Source organism: Pezoporus wallicus, unplaced genomic scaffold, assembly GCF_028554395.1.
Source record: "Pezoporus wallicus isolate ANWC-B61680 ecotype Strahan unplaced genomic scaffold, APGP_CSIRO_Pwel_v1 contig_13381, whole genome shotgun sequence".
Lineage (NCBI taxonomy): Eukaryota > Metazoa > Chordata > Aves > Psittaciformes > Psittacidae > Pezoporus > Pezoporus wallicus.
The window spans coordinates 269,887-293,040 of NW_026637893.1; the positions used below are offsets into that span (position 1 = coordinate 269,887).

The window sequence follows — 23,154 nt, forward strand, 5'->3', positions numbered from 1 at the left end:
TTTCTTCCCTGTTTTATCCTGAAGGAGGAGAGGAGAATATATTGCCTTAAGTCCTGTAGTGTCGGTACCAGAGAGGCAATGGATTAGTATAATGTAGGATTGTACTCTAGTGAGTATCTTTCTCCTACGCAGCCAGGCTGAGAGAGCTGGGCTGGGTCAGCCTGGAGAAGAGAAGGCTCCTGAAGGGGAGACCTGAGAGCAGCTCCAGTGCCTGAAGGGGCTCCAGGAAAGCTGGAGAGGGGCTTGGGACAAGGGATGTAGGGACAGGCCAAGGGGAATGGCTTTAACCTGCCAGAGGGGAGACTGAGATGAGCTCTTAGGCAGAAGCTCTTCCCTGTGAGGGTGCTGAGGCGCTGGCACAGGGTGCCCAGAGAAGCTGTGGCTGCCCCATCCCTGGCAGTGTTCAAGGCCAGGTTGGACACAGGGGCTTGGAGCAAGCTGCTCTAGTGGAAGGTGTCCCTGCCCGTGGCAGGGGTTGGGACTGCATGAGTTTTAAGCTCCCTTCAGCCCAAACCAGGCTGGGATTCTAGGATTGCATCTTGAAACCAATATGAATTCCTTCTGGTCAGTGAGAGGTTGTCCTCTGCCACTAAGTGCTATGGAAGCATCATACCAGCCATGTGCTTTTTTAAAAGGAAGTTAAACCTAAACATTAATCTTTGGATTTTGTAAGGGTTGAAAATTCAGGTGGTTATTGGGAGCTTTTATGTAGGGGATTGAGTTTGGGGCTTCTTTTGAAAGTGCTTTCTATCTATATATTGGGAGCTTGAAGACATGTCCAGCAAGACCGCTCGTGCTCCCTTACCACATGCGTAGTGTAGGGCTTTTCCCAAAGAAATGGAACCCAAACAGAGTCTGGGAAAAATGCCACTTTTCTCCAAATGGTGTTTTCATCACCATTATTCATTTTAAATGCACATCATTTGACTGCATTTGAGGTTAAAGAGGCTGTTCCTGGACACTTATCTCTGCTGATGGGCAGCTGGCCAGGGAGCAGCTGAGAAGAAGAAATACATTCATGCTGGTCACTTTTAGGAACAACACGGAGCAAAGCTGTTCATGATGAGGTGCTTTGGGGCTGCCTTGCATGCACCTGAAATGGAAGCAGTCATGTCAAGTTGCTCTCTGCCTGAAGAGTCAGCCTAAAATTAATAGCTAATGGAGAAGCGAAGGAAGAGTCAAAGTGGAACCAGATGGGCTCGTGGCCACAGATACATCATCTCACTTCACTTGGGCCATGACACTGCTGATTTGTAGCAGTATTTGGGTTGTCTGTCTTCAGAATATGATTTTCCTAAAAGCTTTTTGCTTCCTGCCCACCTTCATTTACTCTGTGAATGTGGAATGGTTTTGACGTTGCTTCAACCAGGTCTCGAGTATCAGATGCTGAGCCCCTATGAGAAGCATCTAGCTTTATATAAATACTTTGTTAATCAGAGCCTTTCAGTTATCACTCAGTGCCACATTAAGCTGTATATAGACCAAAGTAAAACACCTCAAACTAATGGTTTGGGCTTTTCATCACTGTCAGTAAAGTTACCAACCATTTCTTGATTTTCGTCTGTGTGTGTCTGCAGGATAACTTTAGGTGTTGCATTTCTTACTTGTCCTTTGGTTTTGTGGGATTTTTTGGGTTCTTTTGTGGTTATGTTGGTTTCTGTTTGTGCCTGCTTACTCTGACTAGTATCCCTTGTATGTTACTGCCTTGGGATTGGGAATGGTTTTGTTTCAGGTGGTTGGGTCTCTTATGTCATATCTAGTGCATCCAGATAGTTAGTGCTTACGGTTTGGGAGCTGCTGCACCTCAAATTGTTTGGTTTCTTTTCTCCTCTAGGCTTTTTCCCTTCAAAAATGTACTCACCAGCTCACTGAAGAGCTGGCTGGAAAAGAAGAAAGTACATGTCCACATTGTCTTTATTCCTCCCTCCCCTTTTCATTTCTTATGAGTTCTGAATTCATCACTTCATGATTCATTTTACCCTTGATTGCCTTTTGTCTTCACGTTCTCCATCAGGTTTTCATCTCTACAATGGAGAATGAAATGTGGAAGAGATGCCACATTCATTATTTCTTTTATCTTCTGTTTCAGCCTGTTGTCACCAATATATTCAAGAACTTGCCAGTTGTCCTATATCCTGTTGCAATCCCAGCTTTCTGTTGGAAAAGGGCATTTTACTTGAGTCCCTTTCTCTTGCAGTGAAATCTGGAATGCTTTTCCCAAGGGAAACACACAATGTGCTAATTGTTTAGTAATAGCTCCAGGAATGATTTGTTGATGGTCCCTTGGTGCCCTGAAATATGTAGAGAGATGGAGTTCCTGGAGGAACCACCCATGTGGCCAAAGCCTGCAGTATGGGAATATGGATACTGATAATGGAAATGGATATTGATCATAAGATATTGATATGGATATTGATCACAAGAGGCCATGGGATGGAATTTGTGCTTGCATTCATGCTACCTTCAGGCTGCACAGTGTCATCTCTCTGCAGTACATCAAAGATTCTCTGCCATGTTAAGAGCAGATCTTGTAGTCTTTCTCTATGTGAAGCACAGGGGCCAGCTGGGGATCTGAAGCCATTAAAGCTACCTGTGTAGGAGATGTGTTTGACTTTCTGTGTGCACACACAGACACACAGATTTTTATTAGCCAACGTGGTAATGTTTGGCCAGCTGCCTGGAAACTATTCCAAACCCTACCCAGAGTGGGAGCCTGTGCAAAGCCCACTCTGGTGGATAGATGGTGGATGCTGCATTAGCAGCTCCCTCATTTCCCTCCATTATAAATATTTACCTTTATTCATCAGTCCTTGACAATCACTTTACTGGCTGGCTTTGGCAAGAAGCTAACACTGAGGATGTATATACTGAAGTGTACTGGACCACACTAGTGGTTAGGTAATGAAAGCTGGAATTACTGGAGGTGGGAGTATAAGCCTGTGTTGTGAGTAAAGTGCAGCTTGTTTTAGTTCTGACTTGAAAGGGTTTCTGGCTCTGGGGCAGATGTGGGCTGTGAAGAACAGAATTTGTTCTTCAGGATGCTGATCTCTTTTAACCTGAATGTGTTACCCTCCGTCCCCTCCAAACAGGTTCCAAGCCTCTGTGAAGATCTCCTCTCCTCCGTTGATCAGCCATTGAAGATTGCGCGAGATAAGGTGGTAGGAAAAGACTATCTATTGTGTGACTACAACAGAGATGGAGACTCATATAGGTGAGTTCATATCCAAAGCTCAGAGCTAACTGGTTTACTTTGTGAATGAGAGCTGTGTTTAAGGCTTGCATTCCCTTCTCCCTCTTATTTTTAGCAAAAATAGAAATTTAAGGGTCTTAAACTCTGCGATGAAACTGTGACTGTTTCAAATCCTCTTCTCTTTAGTACTAAAGACACTGGCTATGAAAGTTGATCTTAGTGTTTTTGGAACGTGAGAGGGCATAAACATCATCTCCAGACCACTGTAGAGTGCCTCAGTTTCAAACAGCATGGGTCCTGCAGCAGACTTGCCACAGTGCAGGCTTCTCTCTCCATGGGGCCACAGGTCCTGCCAGGAACCTGCTCCAGCGTGGGTTCCCATGGGGTCACAGCCTCCTTTGGGCATCACTTTCCTCCAGTGTGGGATCCTCCATGGGCTGCAGGTAGAGACTTGCTCCACCATGGACCTCCATGGGCTGTGGAGGGGGACAGCCTGCTTCACTGTGGGCTGCAGAGAAACTGCTCCGTTGCCTGGACCACCTCCTCCCTTCCTTCTCTGACCTTGGGGCCTGCAGGGCTGTTGCTCTCACATACTCTCACTCCTCTCTCCAGCTTCAGTTGCTCTTGTGTGGCAACTTTTTCCCCTTCTTAAATACAGTATCTCAGAGGTGCTACCACCATTGCTGGTAGGTTTGGCCTTGGCCAGCAGCAGGTCTGTCTTGGAGCTGGCTGGTATTGGTTCTGTTTAAGATGGGGGAAGCAGCTTCTCACAGAAGTCACCCCTGTAGCCCCCTGCTACTAAAACCTTGTCACACAAGGCCAGTACTGTCCCATGGTCTGTCTCCAGAGCAAGAGGAGGGCCACGAGGATGAGCAGGGGACTGGAACATCTTGATAGCAGCACAGTATGCACAGTATGATAGCAACATAGTATGCACCTCCTGCATGAAGGCAAGCTGAGAACGTTGGGGCTGTTCAGCCTGGAGAAGAGAAGGCTGTGTGGAGACCTCAGAGCAGCTTCCAGTATCTGAAGGGGGGCTATAGGGATGCTGGGGAGGGACTCTTCATTAGGGACTGTTATGACAGGACAAGGGGTAGCGGGTTAAAACTGAAACAGGGGAAGTTTAGATTGAATATAAGGAAGAAGTTCTTTCCTCTTAGGGTGGTGAGGCACTGGAATGGGTTGCCTAAGGAAGCTGTGGCTGCTCCATCCCTGGCAGTGTTCAAGACCAGGTTGGACAGAACCTTGGGTGACCTGGTTTAGTGTGAGGTGTCCTTGACCATGGCAGGGGGGTTGGAACTGGATGAGACTATTCTATGATTCTGTTGCTAAAGGGGTGACTAACATACTTCTCTTCCTGTAGCACAGTTACGTCTTAGAGAATTAAAACCAGTCACATCTCTAGAAGAAATGACTGTGAGGGCTTTGAGATGAAAATTATGGCCTTGTTATGAAATGAAACCATCTATTGTTGCAAGGTTGTAAAATCTGTGGCATGGATACAGCAACAAGGAGGTGATGCAAGCACTCGGTTTAAACAAAGTCATCTTCCCATACAAAGGGGGGGGGGGGGTTGCCAGCTGGGAAAGGCATTTTCACTCCTGTTTGCAAAGGATTGAGTCTGATTTTGGACATGTGGTGCCATTAGTTCTGGATGAAAATCCTTGCCCTAATGTTTAGCAAAGGAGAAGAATCCCTCTCTACCAAAATAGCTGTGGACAAACCCAGTGAAAATATCTGACCAATATAAGCTGTGTGTAATTATAACAAAATGAGTTTTGAAGTAGAAGGGGCTGTAATACTGGCATGGTACAATGGGTTTTCAGTATTTTGGCTGCCACTTTGGACAGAGTCTCTCTTTAAATGTGTTTATTTTCTACCTTGCCATTGGGGTGATTACAGTTGAGAGGCTATAATCGCTTCCTCCTCTTAGTTATCTTCTCCCTTTCCCCGTTTTCTGCACTGCCTGACTTCTCTTAACAGCTTTAGTGACCCTGGCCTAGTTCCAGATATGTAATTAAGAATCACAATGCTCATACTGCAGAAACACTGTGAATATTGCATCACCTTCTTTTGACTCTCTTCTCTTAATGAAGGGCACTAAGCTTTGAAGTGATGACCACAACTCATCTTCTGCCCTGAGTTACAGCCCAGCCATCCCTCTGCTTCTGGTTGTGATTATAAGAGTTACATCGGTGGCTCTCCTTGTAGCTTGGGTATAACAGCTTACATTCTCTGTGCTAACAATTGGGACTGATCTACAGTCAGAACCCGGCTTTGCTTTGTACAGGTTTGCAGTAGGGTTTTACGTTCATCTGGCCAGAATGTTTTAAGAATTCTATTTTAAAGTGGAATTCCAGAGAATATTGTGACAATTCATTTTTCCTTTGGCTCAGGCCATCATTGCAGGAGCAGGTAAGCTTACAAAGGATTCTAGATTCATTGGTATCAATTGCTTTGAGTTGTAGGAAAGGTACGTACCTAAACTGAAAGCATATCTGTACACGATGTACGCAGAGATCATGCTGAGATTCATTTTGCCCTAGAAGCAGTAGGAGGAAATGATAATGGATGCTGAGTTTGACAGTGTATCTGCATTGCAGCTGAGTGTAAATCTGGGGTTTTCTTTCTTGGTCAAGAAGTGAGAAGTTCTCTAAGGTGAAGTGTTTGCTTGTGTTCTTTAGGGTTCTAGTCTAACACTGAAAGTGTGTTCAACCTTCTACAAAACAGCCTGGTGCCTTTTAAAAGCATTTGTGCATTGAGCTCATCTGCCTAAGCCACTCAGCTCTACTGTAGCAGCTATGTGCATTGAATCAGTTCTAAATTAGTAGCTAGGATAGTTTTATCACTTCTGCCCTCCACAGGGTGTACTCCTGCAGCTGCATCCTCTCTGGCAGATGCAAAAGAAGGGATTAGATCCTGTCTATCTTCTGGGCCTTTCAAGAGATGCTTTCTCCCTGCAGTTGTGATCTTTTCTTGCAGTCCCCTTGTATCCTGTGTAGGCTGTTGACATCTAGCACCAGAGGCACAGGAATCTTGAATGGGTACTTGTTAAACAGTGCTGTGACACGCTGCAGTAACTACTAACACTTGCTGCCCCCCTGCCCCTCCGTGTTGAATGAGTGTATGTGGAAGCCCTGTCTTTAAGGTTAGTTTCATGCTCGACTGAGATTTGCTCAGTCTCTTTCTAAGAAGATATTTAAAGAGTTACAAGAAAGCAGGAGGACTCAGGGGGGGTTAAATCACATTGACATTTTCAGGCCTTATTAAGTAATGGGGTTTCAGAAAAACTATTCCATTTGTTCTTCTAGAATAGGCATAATATATTAATCGCTGGCATTAATGAATGCTATTCTTTAAGGCTTTGGATTCAAGTGTTCTGGATTGAAGTGATTCTCCCTGCTGGAATTGATTGGTCTCAGCTCTGTTTTGTGAAGTAAATTCTTTCCTTCAGCACAAAGCAAAAGCCTTTGAAAGCCAGGCAAGGCTCACATGTGCGTGTGTTAATCCCATTCTGTGCCTGTGTTCAGACACTGTTATTCATACCTCATAAAACCTGAAGTTGTTACTGGGAAGTGCCTCTTACACTAATTTAATCAATTAGGCCCAAATCTTGGAGCTCTGCTTTTAAAAGCTTTTGATATTTCCAAGATTTCTCAGAACCACACGGGCAATTAGAAGTCTCAAGGAACGCTATTCCCTACCTGCAGCGTGCTGCAGCCCCAATTACTGCCCACTTCAAACCAAACACTGGCTTTCCTCTTATTGGAGGGGTTGTTAATTGCATTTCTTTTAATACTAACCCAAGGATTTCAAAGCCTTCTGCAGACAAGTGAGCCTCGTGCTGCTTGAGCAGGAAAGGTGGAGCTCGATAGTCAGGTTTCCTACTGGGAACCAAGTTTTATAGGTGTTCTTTTAAAGTGGTTTTACAATTAATGAATGAAAACATTAATAAATGGTATTCTTTTCTCTTTGATTCTTTTTAAGCTTCAGTATATTTATGATCTCAGTCTTCAGGTTTGGAAAGGACCTTAAGATCATCCAGTTCCACCCCCTTGCCATGGGCAGAGACACTTCACACTATACCACGCGGTCCAACCTGGCCTTGAACACTGCCAGGGATGGGGCATTTGCTGCTTCATTTGTTCCACAAAGCAATTACCTGCTAAAGATTGAAGATCCTTCCTGCTGGGAATTGGCTTTGATAAAAGCTGCTGTGGGATGTTGGCCATTCAGGTGATAACTCCACAAGTCTCATCGGGCAGCATACGCAGATATGAATATCCTCATGCTCAGCCCATCACAGTTTACTCCTTCCCCACATTTGGACTTGCTTTTCTCCATGGCAGGCATGGATCAGACCAGAAGGTCGATTTTTGGAGCTTCCCTTGGATCTTCATGGATAGATAATTTCCCGTTTCTTCCAACTGCAGCACTGCTACTCGAGGGAGCAGCTTCTCCTGCGTGTAGTCTTGCAGGCACTTCTGTGAGTGCTCCTGTAGTAACAGAGGTTTGTGGAGGACATCAAAACAGCCTTGGAATCCACATTGTGAAGGCAGAGCTTTTCTGGTTTAATGTAAGACTTCAAGGTCCCTGACTTTGTCCATACATTTCCACTCTGAGTGTGTTTGATCACTCTATTAAATGGAATCCTTATGTGGAATTTGGTGCCAGCACCACTGAAACCTGTTAGCTGAAACAAAAACCATTCTCTTTTAGGGAAATTAGAGGTCTGACTTTTGAAATTTAAGCGCTTGTCCATCTGCCTTTCTTCAAATAACCTCAGTGTAAGCTTTGACATGTTTCAAGTACTCTTCCACCAGAAGAGAAAAAAGCACAGGGTTCTGTTATGAGGAGGTTTTGTTGGGTTTGGGGTGGTTTCTTAGGTGAAGCAGCTGCTGGCCTCAACCAGAATGGGTTGAAAATGCCCCAGTCTGCTGGTTAGACAGATCTGTGTTACTGTGCTGCCCTTTGAGTGCCATTTCTGCACCCTGTGGAAGAGAACTGATGTTTACAATGAAAGTATCTTGATATCATGGCTTCTTCATGAGTGCTGTGCTCACTGGTTTCCTCTTACATGAAGGAGAAGCATCGCGTGCTGAATTCACAGAAAACAGGGGTTTTTGAATCAGTGTTTTAATGTAGAGAAAGAAAAAGCAAGTGCATCCTCATGAATGGTGCTGGTGAGGCAGCAGTACACTCCTGCATTGCCTGGTATCCAAACTATGGCTTTGCTTTTGCAGACTTCTTGATAGCAAAGTCAGTGCTCTGTCTGCCTGAAGTGGTGACTCTCCAACATCGGACACTAGTTAAGATTTGGCTGGGCAGGGTGCTGGGACATAGCATCCCAGCCTGGTTTGGGTTGGAAGGGCCCTTAAAGCCCATCCAGCTCCAGCCCCTGCCACGGGCAGGGACCCCTTCCACTAGAGCAGCTTGCTCCAAGCCCCTGTGTCCAACCTGGCCTTGAACACTGCCAGGGATGGGGCAGCCACAGCTTCTCTGGGCACCCTGTGCCAGCGCCTCAGCACCCTCACAGGGAAAAGCTTCCTCCTTGTATCCAGCCTGACCTTCCCCTGTTTCAGTCTGAACCCATCACCCCTTGTCCTATCGCTACAGTCCCTGATGAAGAGTCCCTCTCCAGCATCTTGCAGCCCCCTTCAGACACTGGAAGCTGCTCTGAGGTCTCCACGCAGCTTCTCTTCTCCAGCCCCAATGTTCTCAGCCTGTCTCTGGTCTAGGCCTGGCTTTGCCTAGAAAGGTTGGACTAGACCTTGAGGTCCCTTCCAACCTGGCATTCTAGGATGCCATGGTGTCAGTTGGATTTGTGTGTACTGCCTCGTGGGTGTAGCTGTGCCATTTGGAATCCAACAGGTAGCACCAGCAGTGCATTAGTGTGGATCCCTTCCAGGTTTTGGAGTTGCTGGGTAAGGAGCACTGCTGTAGCTGTCCACTCTTCTCCAGAGCAACCAGGTTGGAAGCAACTGTTTCAAAATGAGAACCACCAGGTGAAAACCGGTGCTGGGGGTAGATGTGACACAATGATTTAGCTTTTCCTGCTGTCTCACCTTTTGAGTCAGACGTGGTGGGGAGGAGGGAAGGGCTCTGGAAGCACAAAGCCAGGGCAAAGCAGGGCCTTTACTTTATGCTTTGCATTAAACAGATGTCAGAACTAGATGCCTTTCTGTGAAATGAGTAACAAATGGCTACTGAGGAGAAAGCCTTGACGTATGGACTGCATTAAGACCTGGTGCTGGTAGGCTGGAGTGTTGTGAAAAATGAGTAGGTAAAGGGTAGAGGCACCCTTCTTGAAACCAGCAGTGATATATGTAGGTTGGTTATTCCAAGGGGAAATGAAAGGGAGAATGCTGGTTTACAGAATGGGAATTATAAAAGTCTCAAGCAGATGGGCAAAAGGCTTCCATTAATCTTTTAATACCAAATCTTTCATTAAGAGCACAGAAATCTCTTCCACACCTGCAGCAACCATAGTAAAACCTGCAGCCTTACAGAGCCTGTTAAATCCTTCCAACTGCTCAAGCGTTTCCCTAATGTTAGACTAAAAGGAGAGTTCATTTCAGAGGGAGAGACTGGAAGAGAGTTTGGAGGCAGCAGTGTTCAGCTCTCATAATGTCAGATCCCAAGGAAACTGCACAACCTATTTGTATTTGCATGAGAGTATTTAATGTGCCACATCTGAGGCCTGGGTTTTGCCTATTTAAGAAGGAACAGATTGAAACCTGAACACGATTATTTATATAGTAAAAACCTGAAGTGGGGGGGGAGCGTTCCCCAGGTGCACTGTGAGCTGTGGGGAGTTGGTGTTCCCTTGCCCTCAGTGTTGGGGTGGCGTTTGAGGGTGGAATTCTCACAGATGGATTGCTCTTGGTGCCGTGTGGTATTTTTGGGAAGTCAGCATCTGTGGCTCAGCTCAGAGCCACCAATCTCCAACCTTTCAGGGCTTGTCTTGCTTGTTTAACCCTCTGTTTCCCTTGTCTCTTTGGCAGATCACCATGGAGTAACAAATACGATCCTCCCCTGGAAGACGGTGCCATGCCATCTGCTCGCCTGCGCAAGCTGGAGGTGGAAGCCAACAATGCCTTTGACCAGTACAGAGACTTGTATGTCAGTTCTACCCTACAGAGCCCTCTGCTTTCTTTGTTTCCTTCAGCAGGCAGGCGGGACACACAGTGGGTCCAGATGGTGGCCACTGGCTGCCTCTGAGAGTGGCACACCAGGGGCAGCAGAGGGAGGAGGGTAGGCAGCCACTGAGCTGCTGCTGGGAAGTGTATCCACTGTGATTCCATGATAGGAAACATGATCAAATTTGTCAGCTGATGCCAAAGGCAGTTCCTCAGGTGCTTTCCTGCCTCCCTCCCCCCTTTAAGATATTGATGGTGTCTTTGCCCTGAAAGGACCTGTGTTCTCTGTGATCTTGACTCAGTTCAGTCTTAAACCATCTGCTTTTTCCATTCCCTCAAGACTGTACTCTCTCAAAATATCTATATATACTGCAGCAACTTTCACATCTTCAGTGAAATGACAGGAGCTAGCAAACTGAAACGCAGCAGTTGATGGGGAGTCATGTAGTGTTGCAGGGGCATCCTCCGATGCTTGTTTTAGGCCCTGCCTTGTTAAAGAGGCGTGAAGCAAAGGAATTAATAGAGTGTAAGATAAATGTACATTAGGCAGTGTGTTTTTTAAGTAGCAGTAGGAAGCTGGCTGACTTGCCCAGAGAAGTTGTGAATTCCCCATCCCAGCCGGGTTGGATGGGGCTTGGAGCAAGCTGCTCTAGTGGAAGGTGTCCCTGCCCGTGGCAGGGGGTTGGAACTGGATGAGCTGATCCTTTCCAACCCAAACCAGGCTGGGATTCTGTGATGACTTTCCAGTTGAACAACTTTTCCAAAAGGTGGGAGCATGCTGGTCGTGCACCTGCAGTCCCATCTGAGCAGTGCTGGTGATGCCATCAGCTGTCATCTTTACAGGTTGTGGTCTCCTGGGCAGCGATGGAATGGAAATAGTAACAGCGAATCTGAAAAGCAAGCGTGAGTTGCAAAGCAAAATGAACTTACTGCTTTATCCAGTGACGGGCTGCTCTCTTACTGGAGATGCCTAATGAGCATGAAAAAGGTGAAGAAACTCCACTGCTGCTTCATGTTGCCCAAAACTGGACATAAACCACATCCTTAGCTGTTGCTCGTCATGTGTCACTGTGCTGTTAACAGTGCTAACAGAAGCGGGTTGGCAGGTACTTTTCTTGCTAGAGTTTCTGCTCATTTTAGGATGTGGCTTGAGGTGAATGTAGCCTGTCCAAATGTGTAATCTTCACACTTTTGGTACAGTATCCAATCTGTGCTTCTTCTCATCCATTATTTTCACAGATACCCAACTCCTCTTGCCAGTAACAGTTGTTTCTGGTATCTGAACTTACTAGAAGAAAGGAGTTTTGTATGTGCAGCGGAGAGGTTTGCAGTTACTCCCCAGATGCAGAACAGACCAAGACCAACAGGTTCTTAAATACACTAAGGTGAAACTGAGGATGTTTATGGAACCAAGGTTGTCTTTCTAAACCCCTCTCTGATCAGACGAGTGTGAAGTCATGGCTGGATACAATAACTCCTTTAGGAAGGTTCAGTTGCTGGAGGGAAAGCGTGGTGCAAGCTGCTCTCAGGTTTAGGTGAACCTGTTCAGCACATGGTACAAGTAGTCTCAATATATTGTATGGAAGTAAAAAGCAAGATTAGATCCAATTTCATCTTTCATTTGGCCAGTCCAGGCTTTATAGGCAATACATTGTTACAGGGAGTGATGCTCACAAAGACTTCATTCTGGTGTCATCAGCCAGAAATGACGGAGACCCTGTGGCTCGCGGTGTGCTCAGACGAGATAAGCACATCTGTCAGCACCCTGCGCTTTGGGGCATGTTCTGATCTCAAAAATGTGTCAGAAAACCAGGAGAAGGGTGCCTGACGTTGTGCTGAGCGGTGCGAAAATTGGGGCATTCTTTGGAAAGTATTTGCAAAGCTAAAGAAACTTAACCTGGCCATTGGAAGGGTTCCTCGTGCTTGAAATTGGAAGTGATTTGTACTTACGTACAACAGAGATTTGGATAGAAACATGCTTTTGTTCTACTACTTGGACTCTAGTTTCCTTAATGAGCCAATTGGAGTTTGTATGTTGACAGCAGAAGCTTAATTTTTACTTGGAGATTGGAGGGGGGATGAGGTTGGGGTCACAGCTTTCCTCACTGCTGCTTGCTGCTCGTGCCAGTGTTGCGGGTTGGGAATTAGTGTTAACAGTTACCCACATAACATATGCTGGAGCCATCTGAGGGTCTGAAGTGTGGGGAAGGTTGTAGTGGGAGCAAGAGGGCAACTGCAGTAACGCAGGGTGTAATTTCCATGGTCTGATAGAGCTGGAAACTAAGACTGTATCTGTAAAGGCAGAAGTAGGGCTGAGGTAGAAGCTCTTCCCTGTGAGGGTGCTGAGGCGCTGGCACAGGGTGCCCAGAGAAGCTGTGGCTGCCCCATCCCTGGCAGTGTTCAAGGCCAGGTTGGACACAGGGGCTTGGAGCAAGCTGCTCTAGTGGAAGGGGTCTCTGCAGGGGTTAGAGCTGGATGAGCTTTTAGGTCCCTTCCAACACAAACCAGGCTGGAGTTCTGTGATTAAAGGTGTCACTGATCTCCTGCTTTGGCAGCTTGTGGCATGGGAAAAGGAGTGCACGATGTGTCAGTTCCAGGACAGAGTTACCAGTGTCATTTCAGATTCCAGAGCCAATGACAGCAGAGGTTTTCCAGCTTTGTGAAGTATTTCAGGCTCATTTAAAAGCATTGATGTATTAAGCAAAGCAGCAAGTAGCATGCTGGCAGTACTGTGTATTCTGTGGAAATGATGGTTTCTGTTGCATGAGAAGTTTTATAACAGAGCCACCTTCCAGTAACAGTGTTCATTTTGTAGCCAGTGTGTGAAAAACCTTTCTTCCATTGACCTTAATGGTGTCTGTTCACTCTGATGGGGTTCTGTCCAAACAGACTGCTCATAGGTGACACCAAGCTGCTGAATGCTCCACATCACAAAGTTCTTCTTAGAAACTGTGAGTTCAAGTGCTGTGCCTGTTGCACTGTTTGACTTTGAGCTTGCGTTGGAGATTAAGATGATGAAAATGATGCTGAGAGACAATCCTCAGGTCTCATACATCAGCTTCTCATACAGCAGTTTCTTAAGAGGCTGTTCTGCCCCTCTCTACAGGGTAGAGAATGCTTTTGAGGGGCACCTCTAACCACAGCTCTGCTGTGTTTTATGGGAGAGAGGTAACAGTTAATACAAAACCAATCTGTAGGCAGTCGTTTACAGGGAACACCAGGCCCTGTGTGCTTGGATTTCCTGGGCTGTTCGACATTGTATTCCTAGAAGGAAGATTTTAGCTGTGATTTCCTAAGCAGTTTGTGGCTCTGTTTCCAACCTCACTGGGCTAAGCTGCTGGATTTGTGCTGTTGCAGTCTAGCCAGGACAGACTGCCCTTTGTAGAAGGATGTTGTGTGTCTTAATACCTTGTCTGAGGTGTCCCTTGCTCTGCGCTATGCTTGCTTCACTTCTCAGCTTTAAAATACATCTGACATGGGTCATTCCAGGGGGAAGATACTTGCTTTCTCCAGAAAAATAAGTGCTATGGAGAATGTGTGCTACTCCAACTCTGCTCTCAGCATGTGGTCCAAGCTTCCTCTGTCTGATCTCCTGCTTTACCTTTACACACACTAAGGGGTAAGACCACCCAAAGTTCATCTCAGGATCTCCCAAGACTTCAGATAGTTTCATTTTTTCCTTGTGGCAGTCCCATTTGGCCCACATACCATTCCTTGCTAGAGTTCTGCTTTAATCAGGTGTGGTGAGCATCCACCTACATCTAGTGAGTCATTGCACTTAGTTGCCATTTCCCAAGGGGTTGGCACCTGCTGGTGTGGGTGTTTGGAGGGAAACAGCCTGTTATGCATTTGCTAATGGATTGTTTCGCACAGATTGGTCACATTTGCTCTTAAATCTTAGTTTTCCCCCCAAAAGCTTCTTGGCCTGCAGCAGTGTGTGACTACAGTGGGCAAACAAGTAATATCATACAGGGTTGTTTCAAACCACGGAAGCTTGGGAAGAACAACTGTGCTGAATGTTCAGCACCTCTTAACCAGAGCCGAGTTGTTCCCTGTAAGTGCCTGGTTTAGTGCCAACTACATTTAAGTGTCTTTAGACTTGCCCACCTTTTATTTCTAGAGGCACATTCATGTCTCTTTGGGTTGAAGAGGAATCATCCTAAGTTTTCCTTCCCTCTGTTATAGCTGTTAAACAACAGCCATATTTCTTGGGCATCTCTTTGCCAAAATGGATGTCACTTTCCCCCAAGCCAACTGCTTCATTTTGATCTCCTGCTGCCAGCTTTAACTCACACACTGCCTGAAGCTAATGCCCTGCTCTGTTTCTGTTCAGGAGGTTATTATTGCCAGATGGAAATCTAGGATCTTACACCCTTCACTTAGAGCCTTGCTTCTCCACATCCAATATGGTGAAGATAATTCCTTCAAACACATGGTTGTAATTTATTGCCCTTTGCTTGCCGTGTGTGTGCGATGGATTGAAATCAAAGCATAATGAGGAACAGGGCAGCTGGGTAAATCTATCTATTTGGGACTCTTGTTTTGGGTTGCAGATAATCAGTGCTTTAATGAAGTAATGGAATCGCCCTTTGTTGTCTGGAAGAAATCATTCCTGAAGTGATTAAATAGACCTCCCTGGGGAAGGATGCTGCTCATCGCAGTATTCCTACAAACAAGATGAGTTTTGGCAACTTTGGACTGCTTTAGGGAGCAGGCACACATTTAGAAAGCTCTTCCTTACTTTGTTTCTTGGGTTAAGGAGGATTTATTGGTGCTTTTGAGTTTTAACAACCTTATTAAAGAGAAAAGAAAGATAATAACATCTTAATAACTTTGCTCCTTAAAATGTTGTCGTTGATGAGGGGTTTGAGTTCCCTCCGCAGTGAGTGCTGAAGCCTTTTGAACTTTTGCTTCCCTGTGTTTTGCTGTTGATCCATTTTCAATTTGTTATATTAGAGCTGTGGGTAAGGAATTTGGTAGGAGCGGAAGGAAGCCTGGGAGAGGATTGACCTCTGGAATGTCTTCATTGTGTGTAATCCTTTTATGATTGAATTTTGGGTTGGAATCCAGTGCAAACAGTTTGGCACTCAGATACTCAATGGTGTTAGCAGTGCTGAGCGTGGCACCCCTGCCACCCAAGCACTTGCAGTACCCTTTGCAGTGCAGACAGCACCTAACCTGAACTTCCACCACCTTTCTTCCTTCAGCTGCAGGACATAAGGCTACAGAAATTCCCTGTATGCCTCTACCTTTAGGAGCATGTGGATTCAGGAGCCTTTTGCTAGGGAGCTTGGAGGGGCTGCTGGTCAGGTACAGTAGTGAAGTCCCAGTGAGAGACAGAGCTTAGCCTTTAACTTGCATTTCTTTGCAGGATTTGTGACAATTGCTCTATTTATCAGTTTGACCCAGTTGATTTATTGTGTGCATGGAACAGCGTGGATTCTACCTAGTAAAAGGAGAGCATCAGATGTAAGAGGTGTGATGAGTGTTTCACAGCCCCAGAGCTCGTGCCCCTAGGTGTGCATGAGGGAGCTTCAATTGCCTGCAGTGCAGCTCTCAAATGATCAGGCAGCTGTGAGCTCTTTCTATAAGCATTCAGTCTGTGTTTAGATGTAAACCTAGTTTGCCTAAACTAAAAACCCATGGAAAGCTTTGAAGTGACTTTATTGCCATTAGCTCACTGTTCCTCATTAATGGTTACTAGCCCTTTGTGATGCCTTTCTCTTGGCCATGGTGGTTCCTGTGGTTTTTCACAGCAAGGGCCCTGCAGATTGAATCCAGATGCATTTGTTATGCATCCCAGCACTAAGGAAACCTGACTTTCCATCTCACTGCTGGCTGGGCTTCTGCACAATAGGGTGTGACATCAGGATTATGTCATCTGTGAGATTCTTGCCTCTGGGTTAGGCTGATAAATCCAAGATGAAGTCTCCTAAGACAGACCTAAACTGCCAAGATGCTGCTTTAGTGTTCTTGTGCTTTTAAAATCACAAGCATGATGTTTTCCCAGGGACATTGTTTTGATGTAAGAGTAAACAGAGCGGGGTTGAGGTCCCTTCCTTAATTTGCCTGTGGGCAGCTCAAAACTCAAACCAGAATCAACATTGAGCTTGCTGATATATATTACATGGATTAGAATAAGCTTCGAAGAAGGGAGGGGAAAATGAAGCTTTGAAAACTTCAATTAGTTGCTTTTCTTCTGCTTTTTTCCTTTCTGTGGGTGCTTCGTTCTGGAGCAGCTTGATGCAGACCACATTCTTATCTTCTGAATCGGAGGTGCTTGGAGGAGGAGGAGTTTTTCCCTTGGGTTCCCACGGTTCTCTGTGATTACATAAAACGTGAAGGCTGGAGAGGGGAAGCATTAGCAGGTCAGCACTGATGATGCAGCGCTCCGCTTAACCACCGCTCTCTGAAGGTTTGAAATCCCCAGCAAGAAATTACTTACACGCTTGCAAAAGAGGAGCGAGGCTCAGTCGTCCCGTGTCAGTTTGTTATGATGTGATTATCTCTAACAGCGCGTGCCTGTGCTTGCTCTTCATAGAAATTCACTTCATGTGCTCACAAATACAGTGTTTTAATGCTGACAGAGTAACTTTCTTGTAGCGCATCTGATACCTGTATGAAGAAAGAAATAGGTCACGTGCAATCTGTAGCCTGCACAGACTCTGACCATCTTAATCCCTGATACAGAGGACTTCTACTGCTGCCTTTTCCCCTCCGACCCACAGCTGAATTATAACTGGCAGGGTCCAAACCGTGCCAGACTGTTGGTGGATGAAGCGGAGCAGGTCGGGCCAGCAGATGGCTACGGGTGAAAGACTGGGAAGCACTCGGTGCTTCCTGGTAGTTAATGAACCAGGAACACATTGGGGCATGTTACAAAGTGACCCATTGTCCTGCTTATGAGGTGGTTAATGGAACTGTTTCCAGGTGACTTCTCAAAAGGGATTGGGTCATTAGTTTCCATCTGCCAAGAGCAATTGGATGGTAAGGCAAATGTGAGCAATGCATTTAGAATTTTCTTCAATAATGACAGGTCCTAGAAAGCACAAAATTGGAGGTTCTGGGAGGTTTTTGACCTTCAGGATCCCATTGTTTGGATACTGTTTTCCTTCCTTGCAGAGTTCTTGCACTTCACAGCTCTGCTTCGCTGTTTGAGTCATCCCACCGCGGTCCAGATGTGTGTTTTTAAGTACAACTGGCATTGAAGTTACACATACCTAACCAGATTGGTATGTTTGCTCCAGGGAGTTCTGCACCTGTGTATGCTGGAAAGAATGTGTGTAAAATACCTGTACAGAGTGCACAAGCATACTTCAGGCTGTGTTCATAAACGGTGGTGGAACAGCCCTGCTCTGTATACACAAACATTTTACCTTCCTCATTTGAAGGGTTGAGGTAACGTGCTGGAAGTGTTACACAGCTGCACGCCTGGGACCAGAGGAGGAGGGAGAGGAACTGTAAATCATCTGTGCTCATGCCAGTGGGAGAAGTGTTACATCCTGGGGAGCTCCTGGTCCCAACCTGTCCTTTTCATTAAAGAACAGGCTCCTGAGTCTCATTACTAGAAAGCTGGATGGAGGGGACAGGCAACAAAATTCCTTAGTGACAACTCTGATCTCTTGGTGCTGTCTTGAAGATGTTCTTTCCCCCCTCGCTTGAGCTGTGAGTTGCAGGTGATTGGAATGAGTACCTTAGTGATGGTTTGGGGTTGGTGGAGGGGGGAGTGCTGAAACTTGCCACTTCCTTCATATTTCTGCTGCTATTTATGTGCTGGTTTGAAATGACAGAGGAAGGACTCAGGGAAAAATTGTGCCAAGTCACTTGTCATTATAGTCATCTGCTTTAATAGCAGTTGAAGTGGCTGCTGCCTCAGCTAGGTAGTGTTTTGGGGTTACCTTTAGACACCAGCTTCTCCCTTTGTGACTTTACTCATTGTCACACTTGTAAAAACATTTGTAGCTGTGTGCTCAATGTTTTCCTTGGGGTAGGTTGTTTAAATGACAGGTTTCTTGGAAGTCTGTTGATCTAAATAGGTGGAGCCATTTGCCTTTCCTTCCCTGCTCAGTTTCTGTAGCTGGAAGGAGCAGCGAGGCAACCTTTAGGGGAAATAAAAAAGCAAATCTATTTTGCTGCTTTAAATGGGCCAGTCTGAAACACTGTGCAGCTGCTTTGAAAGTTTGCATAGCCTGAGCTTCCAGGCCCTGGTGCTTTGGCTTCAGGGCTTTGTGGCTTAGTGCTGCGAGAGCCTTAAGCCAGCGCCACCGGGTGGGTTTTTGTCTCTGGCTCTCAGTTTCCTGACTGGAAAATCCAGATGTGCTTTTATGGATGAGTGATTTGGTTCTGAAGTATAATTGAAAGGCAGAGCTCTTGTTTTTACTGCTCTGGGATGGAAACTCATTTTCTCAGTATAGGGTCCAGCATTCGCTTGCAAGGCTTGTGAGGAGCAGAAAGGTATCAGGAAAGGGCCTTTGCTGATATGTCCTTTAGTGGTAAGGCAAAGTGATTGATGTGTCCTCCTTTCTTGAGGTCTATGCTGGAAGATGGGGGATTTCCTCCCCTGTCACATCCCTCTTGAAGCTATGGCTTTGTTCTGGCCACAGCCTCTCTATTTCATGGCTACAGCTGGAGTTCCTTGAACAAGTTTCCATCCTGGGTCTCCACCCGCTTCAACTTCAAACACTTCATAAAGCTTTGGATCACTCTTAGCTTAAATATTTTCTTTTATTCTTGCATTTGTAAAGTAGGTCAGGTTGAAGTGTGACATTTTTTGTATAAAACAGCTTTTTCCAGGAGTTCTGTGGTTGGCGAGTAACGGATAGAGAGCTGCAGTGTTTGAGCGTGCCGTTCTGACTCCAGTTGATTCGGAGGGAAAAGCTGTTCTCAGCTGTGGAAAGAGAATGAATGGTTACGTTGGGCCTTATTCCTTGTAGTCATCTTCCTGGGCAACTGCATAGGAAGCAGTTTTACTGGAGGTGGAAGAACACTGTTTGCCCTCAGAAAGGACATACACGGCATTTGGTCTGTTAAGGTCCCTTCCAACCCAAACCATCCTGTGGCTGATTTGGCAGAGCTTTGGTCTTTAACAAAGGGACACGACAACTCAAGGTCTATCTATGCTTTTTCTCATTGTTTCATAGCAATCTTTTGTCTATAGGTAAACCCAGGGTACATCCTGGAGAGCTCCGTGTCCTTAGGCACAAGAGGAGCAATGGCTTTGCTTTGAATTGCCGCCCTTTGAAAGGGGTTTATCTTTTGGAGATGTTTTTGAGGTGTCCCAATACGAATTCCTCCTCCAGATCTTTTGTACGTCTCAAAAGCATCTGCTCATTGTGTTGTGCTGAGCCTTGGGGGCAGAAGACAGATTGCTTTAGGATTTTCTTGAATCCATGACTACATTGTGCAGAAGGAGAACATGCCACAAGCAGGAGCATCCAGAGCAGGCCATCAGTGAAGTTTCTGTTCAACCCAGAAGCTAGGTAGTGCTTCAAAGGGTTTTACTGCAACCACTGCATGTGACTTTGAGCCTGTGCTCTGCTTTGCCCATCCAGTTCTTTACCAGAGAAGAAGATGCCTTCCAGGAACCTTTTCCAAGCTGGTTACCTCTCCTGCTTGGGTTTTACTAAGTGCTGCTTTTTCATCTGTGCTGAAGGGGTTCCTTGGAGGTAGTCCAGCCTTCCTGCAGCAAATCCAGGTTCATGAATGTACACTTAAATTCCTACCAGTCTGTCATCCCGTTCTCTGTTATGTAGCAGCCAGTTAACCTGTAGCACTTCTTTATTTTTCCTGAAAAAAACCAGGTTTCAAGGAATGTTCCCCTCTCCAAACATGCCTTTCCTGGGCTTGGATCATCTTAAACCCACTACAGTGCGTTTTAGTGTGAGGAAAGGTGAAGAGAGCTCAGTGACATGTATTTTCTCCCCAGGAAGGAGGAGTGACATTATAATGCTGAAGCCCAGAGGAGGCTTTGGCCAGTCCGTGCCCCAATGTGCCTTGGATTCATACTGCTTCAATCACTGGCACTGTTTTGTCGGAGTCTCAGGATCCTGGATGTGGCCGTGGCAAAGCAACTTTATTGAAATAGCATGTTGGTATTTAAAACAATATTAATACTATATTTGATTCATTAAATACACAAAGGCAAGTTAAAGCGTTTCCATGTGTGCGCTGTTAGTTCTGGCGGGAGGTTCCTCAGCTGGTTTTATGTGGTTTCAGACAACATTTTAGCACATTCTTAAAATACCCACAAAAGCCTTTATGTAAAATCTCATAAAGGTGAAGCACATAAAAATGATTTTTTCCCCTGTTTCATGTCATTAGGATCAAAGTACAGTAGGTAAGAAGAAATTTCCAAAAGCCTTGTTTTGGTCCCTCTCTTAATGAACGTTTCATGCTCACAGCAAGCTCATAAAGTGGCTAATGGGGAAACTGTGCTCACAGTCCCGTTCTCAGTGCCTGACAGGTCATTTTGAGTGGATTCACGGCAGTAGAATATTTTCTTAAGCAAACTTGGTCTAGAAATGGACAAAGAGCTTCAGGTCTCTGCCCTTCGATTCACACTGCCCTTCTGGCAAAGGAAAGGTCACTTCGATTGGAGCTGAGGTTTGCTGCAGGACTGAAATTCCCATTAACTGCATTAACCAAAACCCATCTGTGAACTCCCCTGGGGATATAAAAAGGGTGTTTCGTGGATTGTTAGGTTTAAATTGCCTGCTGGAAGTCTGGCTTTAGCATGCTTGTGGAGCAAAGGGGTTTCTTTTCTTAACGGTATATAATCAGTGACTTGACAAATGTCATAGGACAGTGTGTGCTGGCTACTTAAATGCTCAGGTTAAGCCCGGTGATGAGTAGCAGTAGTCACCTATTAAAAATGATGTAGTGAGTTGCTATGAAGTCATATACCCCTCCTGGCATCAGCATTGGGTTTGATACAGGCTTGGATGCACGCACTTAAAAAGAATTGGGGCTCTTTTGGTCATTTTCTCTGTGCAGAGAACGCACTGGAAGTTTCCTGTGGTGTTCACATCAACTTCCCAATATCTTTTCTCCTGACTTGTAGAAAGGATGGGTTAGTGTTCTTGAGTCCACAGCACTTCATGAAGTCCAAACTGCACAGTAAATCACATCTTAAGTGCCACTTACAACCATGAGGCTTGTGGCTGGAAAGGAGGGGAGTGTGCAGGTGGGAGAGTTCAGCAAGTTCTTCACATTGACAGTGAGTGATACACCTCTTTCTTGTAGAAGAGGAGAAACATGCAGTCACTTGCAGGTCTATGGGATCATCTTGCTCATGAGTAAGATGCAGGAACATAGAGTGGTTTAATCTGTGTGACTGTCAGTCATAGCAGCTCCTCGTGTCTTTGCATGGTGAGCTTTTGTTGTCCTCCAGACCATGAATTCTCAGGTGTCCCGTGAGCCTTACATAGAGAACAGCAGCAAGTGCTCAGAACAGAAATGTCTGGCTACTGAAACCTTGCATCACTCATCTGCTGGCTCAGCTGAAGTTGCCTCTCCTCCTTCCCTTGCCCCTTCGCAGGAGATGGTGCTTCTTGTGCATCTTTCTCCCTATGGTGTTGGGTCGTTTACTGTTGTTTCAGAGTGCATCTTCCGTCTGGCACATGGGACGCCTCGCACCACTGTTACAAAGGAGAAGTGAGGCTCTGCAGAGGTCATGGCATTGCTAGTTTTCTGAGTGTGCTTTTTGTTAACAGAAACCTGAGCTTTAGGGAGTCCAGCTTCTTTTCTGTTGTATCCAAAGCTGGAATAACACCGAAACCTCCACAGCATCCCTTCGTTTCGAAGAACCTTGGGTTCAGTTCAGCTCTATTTGCAATAAATCAATAACTCGGCTTCACGCAAAGCTGTGTGGCAGCAGCACAAAGCTGCTTGCTCCCTTTTGTCTCAATTAGCAGACTTGGTTGTAAAGAACTTCCAGGCTTTCCCAACAGAGAGAGAAAATAGGGGGGAGGAAGGCCCGACCTGTAAAATAAAGCCTTACTCTCGGCCTACTTTGTAGTTGTGCTTTTGCCGGCTGCTGTAGTTAATTGGAATCAGAGGAGCTGTTTGCTCAAGTACTGGAGGAATCTGTAACTAGCTCTGGTCCTCAGCAGGCTTTTATCCTCCTTCAGAGAAACGTCCAGGAGTTTGTAAGGCAAGGCTCTGTATTGTGAAAGGACTCCAGCTGCGGTGTTTGCAGGTGTGTAACTGCTGAGAGGGTGCTGCCGTAAAAGCAGGAAAACTCTTTCCTAGGATATAGAGATTCTGCTTATTTAAGACTATTATTGATATCTGACTCTGGCTGGGATCCTGCTTACTTTTAACGTGCATATTGCATTTCATCCCGCAGGTATTTTGAAGGTGGAGTCTCCTCTGTCTACCTCTGGGATCTGGATCATGGCTTTGCCGGGGTGATCCTCATTAAGAAAGCTGGAGATGGATCAAAGAAGATAAAGGGATGCTGGGATTCCATCCACGTGGTGGAGGTTCAGGTACAGCCTCTGGGGTAGCTGATACACCCAAGTGCAAACAAACACCAGTTAATTCCAGCCTGTCGAAGAGCACAGGTGTTCTGCTGAACAATGCAATATTGTCTGAGGGGCTGTGGCTGCTTTCCCCTGTTAATTTCTGGATATTCCCTGGAGCAATTTGGATAGAGATAAGTCAGGGCTGTAATCAAAAAGAATCCCAGAAGAATTGGAAGTATGTCACTTTCTGTGCATGTGAGCCTGAGATTATAGATATTCTTTTTAACATAAAGGCCTACAGATAAATATCACTAATGAGGTAATAAAGCCAAGGTAATGGGAGGTGAGATTGCTCCAACTA

The 23,154-nt window shown here is 45.7% G+C and overlaps 1 protein-coding gene across 3 annotated transcripts in view; it reads left to right on the forward strand.

Annotated features, from left to right (window-relative positions):
• The window catches only part of CAPZB (capping actin protein of muscle Z-line subunit beta), a 72,223-nt gene that overhangs the window by 36,674 nt on the left and 12,395 nt on the right, over positions 1-23,154 (forward strand). For all 3 annotated transcript variants that reach the window (XM_057408096.1, XM_057408098.1, XM_057408097.1), the window contains exons 4-6: positions 3,090-3,211; positions 10,195-10,308; positions 22,676-22,817. In XM_057408096.1, the coding sequence (XP_057264079.1) occupies positions 3,090-3,211; positions 10,195-10,308; positions 22,676-22,817 (378 nt within the window). The remainder of the gene's footprint in view (positions 1-3,089; positions 3,212-10,194; positions 10,309-22,675; positions 22,818-23,154) is intronic.